The sequence below is a fragment of the Bombus huntii genome, chromosome 8 (genome assembly GCF_024542735.1).
Source record: "Bombus huntii isolate Logan2020A chromosome 8, iyBomHunt1.1, whole genome shotgun sequence".
Lineage (NCBI taxonomy): Eukaryota > Metazoa > Arthropoda > Insecta > Hymenoptera > Apidae > Bombus > Bombus huntii.
Genome location: NC_066245.1, coordinates 16250018 through 16268483, shown reverse-complemented (window position 1 = coordinate 16268483; position 18466 = coordinate 16250018). Strand labels below are relative to the sequence as shown.

Sequence of the window (18466 nt, the reverse complement as noted above, 5' to 3'; positions counted from 1 at the left end):
GTGAAATCGAGAGCAGAGAAGAGGATACGCGATCGGTAGGTCGGTTGACGAAGCTCGGCGCGTTAAACGAAGCGCGCTCGTATAGGTTATATCGCGCAATCATGTAGGTTAGGTTAGGCTATCCCCGCCGGCAGCTGCGTACAGTAGGGAGGCCGCGCAGGGTCCGTCATGTGACTGGAGGCGGAGGCACCACACCCCCGTGGGGTGCAACGAGTAGGGGAAGGTTGGTGGTGGACGCGCCGCAGGTGCGGGCGGGCGGGCTGACGAAGCGAAAGGGAGGATGAGGAGGTAGGGATCGTGGTTTACTAAGGGTGGCTGTCGAGAGGAGTTGGGGGGCGCCGCGGCGCCTCTCTTGCCTCAAGCGCAGTGCGACGTCGCGACGCGCCACGTGCGGTGGCAACACACACCGGGGGAGGTACAACGTACAAAAGTCACTTTCTTCCTTCCTGTCGTGTATCGTCGCGCTCGTCGTCGTTTCCATCCTCGTTCTCGTCCACGCGTCTTTATATCGCGGCACACGGGCCACTGTCTTCTATTAGTATCCACAAAATTTCGTGTCCTCGTACTGCCAAATGGTATCGTAGTGTCTGCCGATTATACGAGCCATCGTCTAAGTAGTCACAGCGAGGGTGTGAGAGCGACAGAGAGAAATAAAGAGAGAGTGAGAAAGGAAGGTAGAGGGAGAACGGAAAGAAGGAGCGAGAAAGAGAGGGAAGGAGAGAGGCACGAGTCGAAGGACGAAACAATATCGCACAAGAAAAGGCGAAAGGTAGGGAGAGGGGAGGCGAGTAAAAGAGAGGGCAAGAAGGGGATCGAGAAGTCGATGAGAAAGAGAGGAAGACGCGGGTTGCATTTCGAATTAGCCCTTGCTAATCTAGCCGAGGATTAGGTTACCGGGCCTTGATCGTGTATGTGAGTAAGCGTGCGCGAGTGCGTATATTCGAAAACAATAGGCCAACCGAAAAGAAAGAGAGATCGAATTGATTTTCTCGTTAAAAGTTAACCTGAAAACCGTTTACCGTGTCGTCCTTTCACGAATAGGACAAAAAAATCTTTGGAAACGCGACGACGTTTTAACACCAGCAAACACATTATAGTTACGTTTGGAGTCGCGTCGCGACGCACACGCTTTCCTTGTGTTTCACAGTGGATCCTCGCGGGGCTACTGACACGAGTGAGAGGAGTTGTAATTTTGTAATCTTGTTTACGCGATTCTAAGCGCGAATCAAACCACGTATCGAGTGTTTTTCTTCGAACGACCCCTCGTGACGTGTGGCGTTACTCCGTTTTCGCGCTCAAAAAACGTCTGGAACGAACGACGCTGTGTCGCTGTGATTTCAATCGTATGGGACTAATTTTGGTGTGTTTCGGCGTGGACAATCTGTTAATTTATTCCAAGAAATTTGTGGTGAGTACGTGAGAGTTTTCTATTCTGTTTTACTGCTTTTCGTGATTTCTTTCTCCGGTTACGTGACATTTAAGGTTATCTGCCAACGAGTATAGGTTACGTAAGCTTGTTCCGTTTTCAATGAAAGAAGACCCGATGCTGTTTTTGTGTAATTGATCGATATATTGAGGAGTTCTAAATCAATTTCGTGACTCGCTCCAGTTTAAGAACTCTAATCATAAGAACTCTATAATCTAGACTCAATAATAAGGACATTTATTTACATAATTTTTATGTCGTTCGTATCAAGCCCTCGTTAAATTCCTGATTTATCATTCCAAGGTACTTAATATGGAACCGTCATGTTAAAAAGTGAAATTTACATAATTCGTACTTTCAAGTGCTGATTACGCCTAATTATAATCGTAATATCTACACGATAAGTACCATTAAACTATTGGCGACCATGAGCATGTATTAATCGAATCATCACCTTGAATATAGCGATATAATAAATAATTTAAATAACGAAATTATGTATTTTTTGTCGAATAGCAGAGCAATATCGACTTACGAAATCACCGTGTACCGGGATAACTCGAGTTATCTTTTCGTTTCGTGAAAGTGTTTACAATTAAAAAGTGGTCGTGCCACCTCGGGGAGCCGTATTTAACTTTGCTTAACTAAGTTCTCTATCCGTTGACGGAGCGCCCGGGGGATTTGAAACGACGACAGTATAATTCACATTTTTTCGAACAACTTTCAGTTTTCTTCTTGTCCGTGCCTTCGTATTTATCTTAATCGCCCGTTTCTGAATTCGGCTTCTATTCACGCTGTTTATATGTTTTCTCTTACATTCCACCAAACTCTCTATTATCTTCGTACGCCTGTATTGTTCTTTGATTTTTTCGAATACTTGTTTCGGTAGATTTGTTGGAAAATTCGAGAATGCATCATCATGCTTTATTATAAACGCCGATTATAACGTTCGAGCTTTTAGCATTGTTGCCGTATAGAGATAAATGCATACATATCATTATTAACACATTCGGAGTTGTTACATATAATCGTCCTCGTTCATTTCAGCGAAATTCATTTCATTTCAAAACATGTTAAGTTTGTAGTGAAGAACCACTTCCGCATAAACATTGCATTGTTCGGTTAAAATTGGCGACATTTCCATTAGTTTGAATTGTTTGCTATAAAAATTTATTTTCGTTGAAGTAAATATTACCTAAATGTAATCTATTAGGTTTATCTGAAATTTAATGCTTTCAATCGTAGGATGCTCACATATATGAATTGTTTGTCTTTGTTCATTTGTTTCTGTATAAATGAAATTTCTTTTATTGTCTCTTGAAATATAGTAATGAACAAATGAAAATAAGAACGAAAACCGTAGTAATACAATATGGCACAATAGAAGAAATATTAAACGAATGGATAATGATGTAAACGGCCACGTAAGCAATTATAGTATTTTAAGCTTTAAAGATAGAATCAGTGTAATCAATTATTCTGAGATATGTATAGGTATGTTTCCTTCTTTTTAGTACCTATTCTACATCGTAGTTCTCACAATGTTATTATACTATGGAAATTCATAAAAATTTCTTTTCTACCTTTTTTCTATTAATCGATCCTGTGTTTCCAACTGTATATAATAAAATTCTTATCAAATATGTTTGCAGGACATTTTTCACGTTGTGGAGGCCACCGACGGAAGATGCCGCCTACGAATCAGCTCGGGACGTGAGTGAGAACTTTCATATTGACGAAGTGCCAACTGGCAACGGGTTCTGAGGATCTACAATATTTTCTCAATCACGGAGGACACTAACAACAATATGTCTTATCTCGCTCTGGACTCCAATGCCTGGCAGGTAAGTGTCAATTTCAATTTTCACTTGCGTTTTCATCGAAACGCAAGCTACAACAGAAGTAACGGAACGGTAAAAAATCTATTGTTACATTCTTACAAAGCAAATTGATAATTCTTGTACACATAAAGTACCATACACTAATTGCTAAAGTATATTGCCATTCGTATCTTTTTAGATTCTATTTTGCAGATAGTAGAATACTTTCTATCAAAGATCGTTATAATACCCATTCATGGAAAAGTGTGACTACTGGTAATTGTTCCCACGATCGTTTTGTTATTACTGGCACAGTCTGTACAATGTTCCTCCTACAATGGAGAATAGTCGAACGATTCGAGTGGCTCAATTAATTCGGCTTTTTCGGCACGCGTTAACTGTGCAAAAGTTAAGAGAAATGCTTGACGAATTGTGGCGTATAAAAGTCGGTTGGGATTATATGTAAATGCAATTACATCGTGTAAATACGTAGTTGTATGACGAACAGAGGTAACGCGCGAAGCTGTGTCGCTTAATTCGTGGAAAGTGCAATAATTTAGATGGTAAATATTTGTTGACGAATAGATTGCTTTTATGGGTGCCGAGTTGTGCACGCGATGAATTTGCGTTGTTAGAAATCACTGGCGTGTTGAAAATGCTAGTATAAAATGTCTAGTACGCGGACGCGTTTCGCAAGTAATATTCAGTTTCTGTTCGCTGCAATTGAGATCGAATGTTTAATAGCTCAGATAAGGGCGCTAAATGCGTCTTGTATAATATGTATACTATTGTTGCGCGATAAAATTTGATGAAACCTGTAATATACATAATTTTCTCAAACAATGTGATTATGTTATAACGGATGGTCAGTTATTCAATGAACTGAAATAGGAGTAGCTTTTAGTCCGGAATTATCTGTCAATATTACTCTATATATATATATCCGTCTTTTTAATTACTCGAGCTTCATTTGAAGTTTTGCTATTAATATTTGTACACCGTATAAATGTATATATCGCGTGATAAATATGCTGAACAACGCAACAGATATACCACAAATAAAACAGGACCAATATTAGACACACAAGCCAAACGTATGTAAAAGTAAAAACATCAATTTGCTACAATTTAAATTTTCATTTACGAGCTTCCTGCGATCCACAGGCTTTTTGATAAAAAATTTCGTGTTTCACGAGAAGGGGCAAACCAACTCCTCGTTTAGACTACTTAGTAGTTTGCATCCTGTTAATTTTCAATTCGTAAGATTAAATAAAGTCCCGTAAAATTCGTTTAATCAAATCTAGCACTCGATTTCTCCGAAATGCAGACGGAATTCACTTTCTGTAAAAGAACGCCACTTGAATAGATATCCGACTCTGAACAGGATTTTTAAGATCGTCGGTCGCGTGCCCCGATTTCGAGCTATTACCATAAAAGAGAACTCGTGGATCGTGTTGAACGCTCAGTCGGACGAAACGAGCCGGTGCAGCCTGTTACCTCGGGCATTCCTAATAAACGTCGCAGATCACCGGGGACAGATCAATCTTCTTCCGTGATCGCGCGACGATCACCGAGGTTCCTCCCCATTCATAAAGCAGCCAACCAGGCGACAGATACGGATCGAGCCGCGGCAACTCGGCTCCCTTTTCGCCGGTTAATTCTCCGCTGTAGTTGCAGTCATTATCGAGGCAAATTAGCGACGCTCGATTCGCGTCCCGACATTCTGTATGCGATGTGGGGAACGAGTTTGCGCGATTACGCCTGCTGAAAAACGACGCCGTGTGCAGAGATGAGCGTAAATTAGGCAATATTCAACCAGCGATTGTCGAGCTCAGGTTCATCTTGGATCTGTTGTTTCATGGGATTAGGAGTAGCGTTGTTTTAATTTTGTCACATTGTTAAATTGGATATTTGCTTTAGAGAGTAAGTTGGATCGAAGCAGCTTCTTAGCTGTTATGCGTGACAATGATTAGATAGATTTGTACTATGAAATTTAATTATTTTAATTACAAAGTCCATTGTTGACATTTTCTTATATGAGGATTAATGGATATTAAGATACATTTTATAATTTAAGGTAAATGTTCTTTGGTGTAATTTTGAAGGTAAATTAGTCAATTATAATGGTGAACACTTAAAAACAATTAACCCTGTGAAGAAAGTTGCCAAAATGAGCAGTTTCGGAGTAAATCAGCTGCTATCGAATCAGAGGTGGTCATGAAAAATTAATCGTACACATCAGACTTTCGTTTAGAAGAAATTTCTCTCGACGGTAAAAAGTTAATAGGATTGCAGGGAAACCTAAAAAAGGTCATTCGTGTAGTGAAAAACATCGGTAATCGTCGAAACATATTCGACACAGTATGGCGGGTATCAAGATTCCCCTTCGGTAGTCACGGAAATCATATAGCGACGGCAGGAAATGTAAGGCCTCAACCATAGCGGATAACGGAAACACGTTTAGGCAGACTCAATCCATATCGAATTATATTGTTAGAGAACTTCACTAGCTTTACCTAGCTTGCCTAAAAGACGGTAGTTTTGGCATCGTAGCCGCCTCTTCCGGTCCGGAGAATACACAATTAGAATTCGTTTTTCAACGTTTAGCCAGGTTCCATTTTCGTAAACATAACGCTCGAATTATCATTTTAATATTAAAGATTCTGTAGTTTGTGATTCTTATTATATCTGCATGTCAGATGTTTGAAATCTCTACTCTACATTTCAATCGATTTCGTGATCTTACCACAAAAAGAGAATTATATCGCGTAATACGTTTAACGAGATATTGCGTTTAACGAATAATTCTGTATTAATAAATTCCAAACAGCATATTGTACACGATATATGTAATTAGTAATTGATAACTCTTTTCTCTTAAACATGAATTTTTGAAACAAATGTCATTGCATTTTGTATTTACTTGCAAGTAGAGCCCAATGTTCAAAATGAGTAAAACAGCGCGTGTCAAAAACAAGATAAAAATATAGGAAAAAGAAGGAAGAACCTAAAGAGAGGGCAGCATAGTATTTACACATTTTCCAATAAAGTATGATGCGTACGCGTGGCAAAGGCAAGCGTCGGCTTGTGTCTTTGCTTGAAATAACAGGGGGTGCATCGAACGTGGAATTAATACTTCGGTCCCACGTGTTGGATTTGTTACTCTTTCTCTCTTACTTTCACCTTTATCGCGTTTTATCTTTGTCCCCGTTTGTTTGTCCATCCGTCCTCTGCGATTTCCACCAATCTTCCCCGATCGAACCGGCGTAAAGGATAGGGAAACCACCAAAGCAAGCAGTATGTCCACTGAACAACATACGAGCAATATTTCATATAGGTGGCCGGGCGCGTGTGCACGCACGTGCATTCGTACACGCACGTGCTTTCTCTTGGAATCAGATGAGTTAAGAGGCTGAAGCGCGGTTTCGTGTCCCCCGCATATTTGTCTTCGCTATCCACTCGACTTTCGCGCTCGTGTCCGCGCGTTAAACCGACGACTTGTGTCGTAGGGAACAGAGTGCGTTCTTCGGCTTCGATTAAGTGAACAATGTCCGGACGAATTTTACGATTTCCCTCCAATCCTTTTGATGGCGTGACAGGTACGACATAAATTGCCCCTCGTATTGTGAAAAGTCATGTAACTAGTGTAATATCGGAATATATTAAAGGTGTAATTTCGTCCGATTAATTATAATTTATTAATAATGGATTGAAAATACAGATATTAGTTAGACAGAGAAACGATGTTTGATTAACAGGAAAACTAAATGCAACGCTCGTATTTACAACAAATAACTTGACAACTATTTGGTAACTCTCTCTCTCTCTCTCTCTCTCTCACTAGCAACTCTAACACTCGACAACACTCGCAACTCAATTCTAACGACTCTATGCTTCGACGTCTCGATCAACTCTGACCCTCGCCAATGCATTCCTGCTCGGTCCTGCACACACACACACACACACACACACACACACACACACACTTTTCGGCTCACATACTCTGGCCTCTCGATTGCCACTCCTTGAAATATGAAACCGTACTTCTGTTCTGACGCTGCTTATCTTTTCTCGCGTCACTGTTACTAGGCGCTCTTGGATGTAAACAAACCACAAAAAGACGGCGTACACGGTGTTTTCTAATTTCAGCCGATCTCCAATCAAAGCTATTCTACGATATTACACTAGTATCTTCGTTTTAAAGTCATTCGATGCCTTGTCTCTGTCGCAACGAATATTAAAGCATTTATTGATTGATTTTTAACTTTAAAATATTGCCTAATAATTTTTCTAATTTTTAAATCGTTGGTAAACTATTTTAGTAACGAATAAACTTCGTCTCCGAATTTTTCTGAGATATATTATCGTTTACAAAATATCAGAAACGAATAGGTTATTAGTTCGCCAACTTTCAGTATTTGTAAAATTTTCGGTGAATTGCGTTAGCTCCGACGTTATATCGTTATGGAATATAAGATCCAGCACCTGTTAAACAGCATTATCCGAGATGTATAAAGTTTGCCAGATTGTCCGAAAACGATATCAATTAACGCAGTATGATCGATATCCCTTTTGTTTGGATTTGAACTCGCAGAAAAGTAAAGTTGTTTGCTTAACACTATCGCGATGTAAGCAATTGCCTCGTAGATTGGTCGCTCGATTACTCCGATTATTTGTCTCTTCATCTTAGCCTAATGCGTGATTCACTGCTTTGCATGGTGAACGAGACAGGAACAGTTGGTGGCTACATCAAAAACTCGGCGCACTTCAAAGTTGCTCGATCTATGGAGCAGCTCACGAGGTACAGGAAAGGAGAGGGTTGAAGGTGGGGATTGGATGACTCGTTTGCGCGGCGAGCGACGTAATGGAGGGTAAGAAAGAAAAGGAAGGGTGAACGAAAAATAAATGATACCCGAATTAGCGTAATCGTATGATGGTTTCACGAGGGAGATTCTCGCGCACCGAACGGATATCACGAGGGACGAGAAATTGAATTTCGATTTCATTCCGCCGTTTGACGTTTACCGCTGCGCGGCCTCGAAGATTTGCAGATTGTACAGCTGCCAAAACTTTTGGAAGGAATTTTTAACGTGTAAAAAAAATCCATTCAGACATAACTGTCATTTTGAACGTGGAATAATATATTGATAATGTTTAACTAAGTAACATCGAAGCATAGATATTATATCTTTTCTCATTATCGATGCTTTATTGCTATGTTTTACACAATAAGATATATAGATTACAGAAATTTATACTTAAACTGAATGCCTTATAACGATCGATGTAACTGTGTAGACCTCTCAGAGATCTACTGGAATAGAATTTGTTCAATTATTGTTTATGCTGTATGAACGCAACACGAGAGGAGAAACAGGGAGTCAGAAAGAGAAAGAGAGAGGGGAGAGAGAGAGAAAGAGAAAGAGAGAGAGAGAGAGAGAGGCAGGCAGGCATGTAGTGTAAACTAAGCTCGCTTTGTTAGCGTTCAAACTTCGATGTAGAACGGAACCGGAATTCTCTAAAACGGCTGATGTTCAGTAATTACAGCTCCACGGGCGAGTCACGTACGCAGCATGCCGCACGCAAAGGGTTGAATAAAAGATGATGAGCTGATGTTGGCCGAGCCACGGCGATGCCAAACATCCGTGATACCCCTTGGAAACGTTGGTTAACCCAGTGACAATGCGGAGAACGAGGTCCATTGTCACCCCCATCGGGTACAAAGGGCTGTGGCACTTTGTTCATGCGCGCTTATGTACACCGAGCATGTTACGAGACACATTCCTGTATAATGCAGAAGGCAAATTCAGTTGCACGCGTTTCGCGGTGTACTGCAATTCTTCCGTCAGAGATAACTTTCATGACTTTTCGAGTAAGCGCGAGAAACTATTAGAGAAACGAAATGAGCGAAGCGAGTCAGGTGAAAATGTGGTTCACGGTGAAAAATGATGATAAGATAACGCAAATCTCCAATGGTACAACGACTCGTAAACTTTCAAACTTTTTGCAAATACAATAAAACAGAATCACTCGTAAAAGGGTGACTCGAAGGTAATCGTTCCTTACTTAAAAATTAAAAAATTGAGAATGATCTAAGGAATTTAGATGAAAAATGGCAGAAGAAAAAAGTCAGAAGGTGTCACATATCTTCCGCAATAATAATTTTTCTAGACTGTTTTCATTTGGCACGGACGTCAGACGCGACGCGCCGTGATCAGTCAAGCGACGTCGGCTTGTGTTTTAGTCTTTAACCCGTTCTGCTTCCAGTAATTAAGACTGGAACATAAAAAAAGAGAGAGGAAGAGATGAAGGGACAGTGGGGAGAGTGGGCGAAGCGAAAGTAGTCGGGAAGGGATTGGAGAAGGAGAGCGAAAATAGAAGAGTAGGTGGGTAGTAGGTGGCATAGGGTGGTTGGTGGTAAAGGTGGTGCATCGAAGTGAAAGGAGAGAAAAAGGAAGGAGGTGAACGTTGAGGCAGTAAAGGGGAGAAGGGCAGGGTTGGTTGTACGATGACATGCTCCTTTGTTCTGCCCTTTTGCGGAAGACATCGTAGCGAGTAGCATTTGCAAGCACAAAGAGAAATAATGACTAGTCCAGTGTTCAACTAATATTTGCTTCCAACTTTTCCCGAGATTTTTTCTCCGAGAATGCTTTCCTTTGTCATTCGCGAGAGCCGGTAGACACGACGTTGACGATGCTGGCCCGGTTCGGCTTGTCAGAAAAGTGTTCTAACGCTCGTGGAGGAGGATCATCGCGTCGTTGCAGAAAAACTGGACTTAAGATGGCTAGTGCCACAGTCTGTGCTATCATCTTATGTATCACGGAAACAAAAGATTATACTTTTGCTCGGTTCGTTGCTTGGCCCTGTTTCGTTCTATCTTTTTCTTGTATACATATCTAACAGACAGCACGTACTACAATTGACTTTCTCGTTCGCGCTCGCCACCTCGATTTTTTCCTTCTGTTTCTACTTTTCTCCTTTCTTTCTTCCATCTTTCAACTCTTGAGATTAAAGAAACTTTATTCCTCTTCTTCGGTGATTTGTTGCAATCCATTCGTTACTGCTCGCAGCGTTTCTCATTGTTGTGACTGCTAATTTATTTTATCCAGAGTAGCTTTGTGGTGCTTTGTGGATAATTCGAGGGTAAAGAAGAGTTTAAGACGCAAATGATCTGACGGCGTTTTCTAGACGACAATTTCTTTCGTACTTTCTTCTTCGTCGAAGAAAAAAACTTGAAATATTATTTAAATATTTCCCAGTGGTGAAACGATCGTAACGGTGAATTTCCGAGGTTTTTCATGGACCACGAACTCGCGAACTGCACGTCGGTAGAAGGGTGACCATTGAATCTACCCTATATCTAGTTTAGTGATCCTGGTTTTTTGAGGGTGGTAGTTGCTGGTCGCAATGGTGGTGGTGAAATCGAGTTAGCCAAATTAACCATGAAATAGACTCCCTCCGCCCTAGTGTCTGTCTATTTCGTCAGCCGTTCGTGTCGTTCGCATCGTTCCACGACCACTAACCAAAGCTAACCAGTCCCCCAGGGCTTTTTAGGGCCACTGCACGCAAAATTGAAGTATCAGGTCCAAAGAAAATGTAGAAACCGTTCTGCGTGACGTTCTTCGGTATTCTGGATAATCGATACTGATTTCGATGATAGATCGGTATATCTAGAAAAAAATCATTTTTCTTAAACAGAGTGCAAAACATATTAATTAAGTAATTATCAAAGAAAATTATCAAATTTTTACTATTTCCGAGTTCTTATTATTTAAACAAGCTCGACATTCGAGTATATGTGAGGATAATTTTAGCCTAAAGCCTTTGCAAATTGCTCCGCGAAAAGAAAAATGTAACACGTGGTGTATAATTAGCAAAATCTTCCGCTTCTAACGTGCATCATTCTTTGCAAGGGCATTGCGTACTTAAGCGTTGGCTATCTTTAATTATTTCTGTAACTGTTAATTAGTTAAATGGCAACTACTTTGTGTCGTACGTTCCTCACGAAAAAGAGAAAAGAAAAATTTCTACCCATGCGGTTCAAGAGCCCAAGTGAACATCTCCCTGACTTGATTCATGGGCACGATGATCCCATTGACAAATAAGAAGGACGCGGGTCGGCCTTTTTCTCATTAGCGGCACTTTGAACTAACCCGCCCACGTTATGACAAACTAGATTAATTTTCTGTCCAAAAGGAACCGCCTTCCCGATCGTTTGTTACGAAATTTCGACTGTCAGAAATTGCCGTGACTGGTAATGGTAAAAAACCTTTCGTTTAACCGATCGCGCCGCAAAACACAGTTGATCCTGCGATTTAGAACGATTCGTCGTCAACGTTTTTTTTTTTTTTTACTCTTTTTTTGTTCGATGTAACATTTGTACACGATCTCAATCGAGTTTTCGTCGTTGAACGTGATTGTTTCGATTCAACACGGCACGCTGGTTAAAAAACTAACGTAAATTCAACGACAACGTTTCGAGATGACAATTTTCATTCTCGAATTACGTCGCATGTCGAACATTCGTAATCGAGTCGGTTCGTTTCCATCTCTATTCTATTCGATTATAAAGGTCTCGCGCTGAAAGGCGGTTATAAAATAATCGACAACGAATAACATCAGATATCACGTATCGCCAGTGAATTATCTTCGATAAGAAATTTCATCAACATACGGTTTTACGAACGTCCGCGCGTGGACAGTTAATTTTTCGTATTCAATCGGGACCACGTTTCATAGAACGCATAGCCAATAACAGAAACTCCCGAGCTCGCTCGAAACGAGTCGATTCGAAACGATGTACGTTTAAACGATCCTGTCTCGTGCATTTCAGCCTTCGATACGATACGTTCGTGTACTCTCGTTTGTAACATTAATTAACTTTCATCAGCTCTTATCGACGCAATGATATAAGTGCCATGTGGATACAGATAGGCGAGTCTGTAGAATACAAATAGCGCGAATAAGTTCCTATAGCGATAATAAAGTCAGGTCAAGAACGTTGCAAAAATGGGGAGGAGGAGGACGTTTTCATTGTAAAAATCAAGATCCGGTTAAAAATATTCAAAGGTAGGAGCGATGGCCGGAGAGGGGTTTATAACTCACGTCAGGCAGGTAATTAGCCGCTTTTGCCCAGCTGTAATGGACCCGCTAAGGCACTAAGCGAGACCCTTAACTTATTTAAATGAACTGGTAACCCATGTCCATGTCCAACGTGAGCCAGACACGAGGCAATATAGAAAAACCATTTATAAGAGCACTATTCCGGATGCCTAAGACGCTTCTTTTCGTTTTGCTACACTTTGGACTCTGCAGCCATCAGATGATCTATTTTTTCGTGTTGACAGGTACGTAACAACGTGTACGCGCGGAGTTCTCTTTATAGCTTATTTTGCTTTCGATGGATCAGCTTGTGCCTAGGTAATTTTCTTACTTGCGTTAAAATTTTTTTTAACGACTTTTAACTCTCCTATTGCAATATCGCAGAATGATAAGTGATCAGGACAATTTCAATTAAATACCTGTGTTATTTAATCTTCATTTATTCTAGAATCGATTTCCAAATTTATATACGAAAATAGACGCAAGAGATATTGAAAGTATCCGCCTGTCGATATCTCCCGTCTTTAAACCCGAGGAGTGCATTGATTTGTTTTCGATGGAATTTAGGGACATGTCCAAAGGGCGAATATTGATTTTATGTTCGGCTGTAAAAGTGTGATTTGAATTTTGATTGCGGGCTGGGAGAGATCGCGTAACAGGATAGTGCACGCTTTGCCAGACACACAAGAGCCCTCAACGAACGCTTACTCGACTAGAAAATTGAAGGAATACACGTTTTAAAGTGCCGAACTCGAAGACCTCCTGACCGATTAGGGTCTTAAAAGGAAAACCTGTGTTTCCTCTGATTTGGAATATACATTTTTCGTCTGCGTAATTAACTAACTATTTTTTTTGTATTTTTTCTTTAGCGAAAAATATTTCTTTGTACATCTGTTACGAAGATATATTTTTTCATCTGTATAAATCACCTATGTATGTGACAGTATCTTTCATCATATTAATTATAATAACATTAAATGTGCTAGATCGCTGAACCATTTTTTTCCCTTCGACTGATTTAATATTCAGTAGGTTTTATTTTGTGCATTTTTAATATAAAAATTAAAAAGCAACGACCGTCACGACGTAGGCGTTTTTCTAGCTGAATCATCTTAGTTTGATTACGATCTTCAGCGAGCCATAATTCGATAATGATACGAAGGCACAGATTTTATCGTAAAAGCATGCTAATTTCGCTTTTGTTGTAACCCAAGATGCCTATAATCTGTGGGAACATAAAAATAGAGATTAAAATATCATCATAGATCGTTTTTATTATGGGGACCAGAGCCCTAGTTTCCTTTTGTCAACTCACACTTTGCAACGATACGGCACATGGATTTCTTCGTAATATCTTACGCAATTATCGTTAAACTAGCGCAATTGTCGTTAAATGAGCGCATTTTTTATAGAAGCAAGAGTTACTGTATAAAATAATGAAAAGTAAAAAAGATAGTAATAACCTAATCTATTTTAGTAGATTAATGATGTATTCGATGTATTTGAACGTAAGTAAAGATCTATATCGCGTAATGCCGATGCCCGAGGATATGCTAACAGAATATTATTTCACTTTATGTTGTCATTCTGGCGGTTGACGTGAGTCGCCATACGTTACGATACCCAAGGCGTATTTCTGGTGCATCTGCATGCAAAGCTAATGCAAATAAACGCAACGCGTGTCCAAAACATCATTTCGCATAAGGATATCGCGTTTATAATGCGCGAAAGTCTCACAGTGCAATATCATTAAACAAACTCATATCGCGGTCGAACTGTTAATTAACGTTGCTATCCGAGAAAATTTAACATGTTCGTATCTTTCTATTGAATCGTTTTCGTCTACTTTTTAACAAGTTTTAATATTTCATTATTAACGTTATTGTAATAGCGTATTGTTTCTTCTGTAATAAAATCTATATGCTTCTTGCTTTTGGTAATATCTTCGATCTAGATCTTCATTTGCATATTAGCCATCTGCAAGATGCCTCGCGAGCTGAGAAACATCGTTGACATTAATTGGTAAAATCGAAAGAAATGAATATATCGTTGCTTCTTAAACGATGTTTGTTATGTACCTTTACATACCCTTACATTTACCTTTGTCATAAAAGTTTTTATATATTACTGGAAATGACTTACAAAGTATTATCCGTTTCTTTTCAGAGATACCATATATTCTTTCTTTACTCGCAAATCTTATCCTCTCGGGTTGTTAAATCTATTAAAAAGGGTATTTCACTTAAACTGTTGCGTCGTTCGGAAGTGAAAATCCGCTCTCTCTCTCTCTCTCTCTCTCTCTCTCGAGCATACATCAAGTTTGCCCGAGAGGGTCGGTTGAAACGGCCAGACGCAATGTCGTTAAACAAACTCATAACACGGACGAACTAGCTGTTAATGTGATCATTCGCGGTTCGATCGGTGCACACCCATCTAATGATCCTTTCAAACACCTCACCACCCTTAACCATCGGGAGCCCTTACAGTTTTTTCCGTGGCATCGGCAGCGTCCACATTCTCCGTCCCACCGTGACTCGTTCGTCTGTTTTTGGCTCTCTTAATATCTCGTGGCTCCAATTAGTTCTGAACGTCGGACCGTCCGATTGTCCGTCCGTCTATCCTTGTGTCTGTCCATCCATTCCGTCGGTTCGTCCGTCCGTCTGTCCGTGGTGCTGTTTGCACGGTGCGTTGCTACGTTCCTCTCGTTCGTTGCCTCGGCTCGTTCGTATCCCTCAGCTTCATTAAGAAACGGTAATGCGTTTTGTTTTTCTTTTACGCTCTCCTCTACCGAAGGGGAACGAGCTAGGGACTCTTTTAATAATCCCGCAGCACGCTCAGAGATTTATTATTTTCGGACTACGTTGCTGGATAAGTCCATATGGCTGACGCTCTCTTTCTTCCCCTTTGTCTCTCCTTGTCCCACCGACGAACGGTAGACTTTTTCCTTTTTGCTATTCTTCTTCTTTTCTTCTTCACCCGCGCGCCACAACCGCGCCGGTCCTCCTGCCAGTTCGCGAACTTCTGTACAGGGTGACCTAATAAAGCGCGGGCGAACCACAACCTCTCTGGAGGTTCTGTCCGTCCGGGCACTTCGTCTCAAATTCCTCTTTGTCACGAAGAAATTTCGTGAACAGTCACCTAGCGAATGGGACGATCGATGCGGGGGACTTTCAACTGATAGAAGCGAGTCATAGATTCTAAAGACTTCTCGTAGATGAAAAGATCGACTGGTAAGAACGTTTCGATCGTCCGTTCTTCTTCTGGTTTAATGATCGTTAGGACGAGACGGTCGTACTTCGATTCGATCACCGATACACACATAAAAGGAGATATATCTGGAGGATGTGGTGGTTGGTACAAGCGTTCCCCAATAGTGTCGGCATATTTCACTAGAAGTAGAAGTTCAACAAGCCGTAAATTGTAGCTTGTTTGGCGTCAACGTTATTTATGATTGCCCCGATTGTGCAAGTAAGACTGACTATCCTTGGTTTTACTTGTCGGAACGATCTTGTAGAAATGTGTATCGAACGTCTGTTTTTAATATTTTCTCTCTTTCCAGCTTAATTATCATATGTCAACTAATGATTTTGCTCGAGTGTATTTGTAAATAAATAAGAGGTAAAATGAAAATAACCATTTTGTATATGATATTTCTTCAAAAATCATACACAAAGAGAGCCGAAATAGATATTGCACACAGGAATTCTTACGGTTGCCCTGACTATGGCGGCTCGATCGAGTCAGAAGATGCTCCACTCGTTTGGTTATAATTCTTAGGGGACGTATAGCTATAAGCATATTCCGGTCCTTTGATTTAACGAGGTGTGGTGTCGGTTATACTATAAACGGTACATCGGAGCGCCTATAAACCAAACGGGCTAGTCGGTAAATTAGGAACTGAGACCTCTCGTAGGAAGCCCCTAAAAATACAATTAACGAGTCGTTTAGCGGATATACCTGGCGTAGTTTGCTATTCCTGAAGATTGCTTAGCGTTCGTACAGAATGAGTGGAACTGATTTTTCTCCGGTATCTATTCTCTATAGTTTGGTGGATCAGTAAACATAGAATGTTTTATAATGTAAGCTAAAACTGAACGTCAGTAGTATATCCTAAGAGCTGAGATTCTTCATTTCCCCAGTTTTCACTGTACATTAGATGCTAAAAAGTAAGATATGCAGAGCTTCCTTGGCTGATAAACCCACGTGTATTTTCTTCTAACATTAGTCATTCCTTTTGCCGTAATCATTAGAGTTGCTAGATTTCAGATTAAAGCAACAATCAGTAACAGATCTCTTTTTCTCGTAATCAAACCAAATTCTGGTCATGTGGAAAAAAACGCGATACATCATGAACGACGATAATTCTCTCAACGACAGCATCGTCTTAGCAGTAAATTACGAGTCGCGTAGTTTTATATTGTGTCCATAGCATGGCCAACTAATATAATCCACGATAAATCACCGACCGAATCTGTAGCTTAATGAGTTTTTAGTGGCGGGATTCATCGACCGTGATTCATTTTGTTTTTTAATCAATTCTTTAACGCTGTGCTTGGATACTGTTCTAGAGAGCACGGCTCGCTACCGCTCTCGAATTCTCTACAATATTCGGTCGACTTACATTTTCATCGGAACCTTCCTCTCCTCCTCTTTCCAATCCTGATTATAATTTCGTTGCTTTTAATTAATTTTGATATTTTTAATGATAATTAACCGATTGTTCGTCATTACGGCATTTTATTCGCAACATGAAACGTTCATAAATTAGATAATTAGCTTTATTTTACGTAAAGGAGCATTTATTCACGCGACATAACGAGAATGAAATTCAACGGATATTATACTTGATATGATTAAATATTAAAAATTTTTAATAAATATTAATTTGGTTTCAATGTTAATATTTCCACCGATTGAATGTTTTCCACTAATTTAAATAATCATCCTATTATTGCATCATTTAATTTGTATACTATACGTTATTTTGTTGTCTCACGGGATTGAAATTTCCGCGAAATCCTCGAGAAAAGAATCTCGACAGATAACGTGCGTGTTCGCCAGCGAATTGAAAAGTAATTCAGGAGCAAACATAATTACATGAAAAACGGTCGGAATTATTTATGCGGCGCTTTAGTTGTTACGCGCTTACGAATTCAGTCGGCTGAAATGCGTTTTGCATAGAGCACGGGTGAAACGGTAAATTGTATATCATGAACCGGGCAACAAAAGCGTAATATCACAGTAATCAAAACGAAGGGAAATATAACGCTAGTGGTTTCAAAGAGCAGAAGACTTCTATAGGCGCAGAAGAGAAAGCGCATTGTAGGAAGTACAAAGGGTTTCCAAGACACGGGAAATTCTGAAATTCAAAGTGGCGAGAGAAGGTTTACGCTAACTGCTTCGTTTCGGCAAATATTAAATTATCAAATACTGCACCGCCGAGTATTACCGCCTTCGTATTAATACTATTAATATTTATAGTACGCGTATATCTAGCCGCGTAAAAAGAACGAAGAAAGACAAAGAAGGAAAGGAGATAGACAACGAGAGAGTCGCGCAGGTTGTTCCAGGGAAATGTCGAGTAGCGAGAGAATTTATAACGGGGCAAACGAGAGAAGCATAGTTTCATGCGCATTATAAATACAAATACGAGGATATAGCAGACGAGAGGCACGGGAACAGAGGGAGAGAGAAAGAATAGAAAGAGAGGCCGAAGAAGGTGTCGGTGCTGAAGCCCTGCGGGATACGACCCCCGTGGTGAGCACACGACTCCCGAAAGAGCCTCCGTTTGGGAATCGCGCCTGCTTGTCCAGTCAAGTCAACCTGTCGACCGTTTCTTTTCCATACGGTGGTCAAAATTGATGAAGAATGCCCCTCGGAACGAGATTATAGATTACGATCGTTATTAGCCACCGATATATCACTTCTGTACGATTCCACCGTCTTGTCCATCGTGGTCGAATATTCGCATTTTATGACACACTGTTGCGACGTGTTTGCATTGGCGTTCGTATGTAAGCGAATTTCTATTTGAAACTACACCTAGCTGCCGGCACAACGATCAAAAGAACGTTTATACAATGCAGAGTCGGCATTGTTCGCTGTGGAAATTTTTTAT

The 18466-nt window shown here is 40.3% G+C and overlaps 1 protein-coding gene across 2 annotated transcripts in view; it reads left to right on the top strand.

Moving 5' to 3' along the window:
- Positions 1-275: 275 nt before the first annotated feature.
- The window catches only part of LOC126868415 (transcription factor AP-2-epsilon), a 201251-nt gene continuing 183060 nt past the window's right edge, over positions 276-18466 (top strand). The window contains exons 1-2 of one of the 2 annotated variants that reach the window (XM_050623797.1): positions 276-1408; positions 3079-3270. Coding sequence is in view for 1 of the 2 variants with exons in the window: in XM_050623798.1 (XP_050479755.1) it covers positions 3235-3270 (36 nt within the window). In the remaining variant the exon portion in view is untranslated. The remainder of the gene's footprint in view (positions 1409-3078; positions 3271-18466) is intronic. The other variant, XM_050623798.1, reaches the window with a different exon arrangement.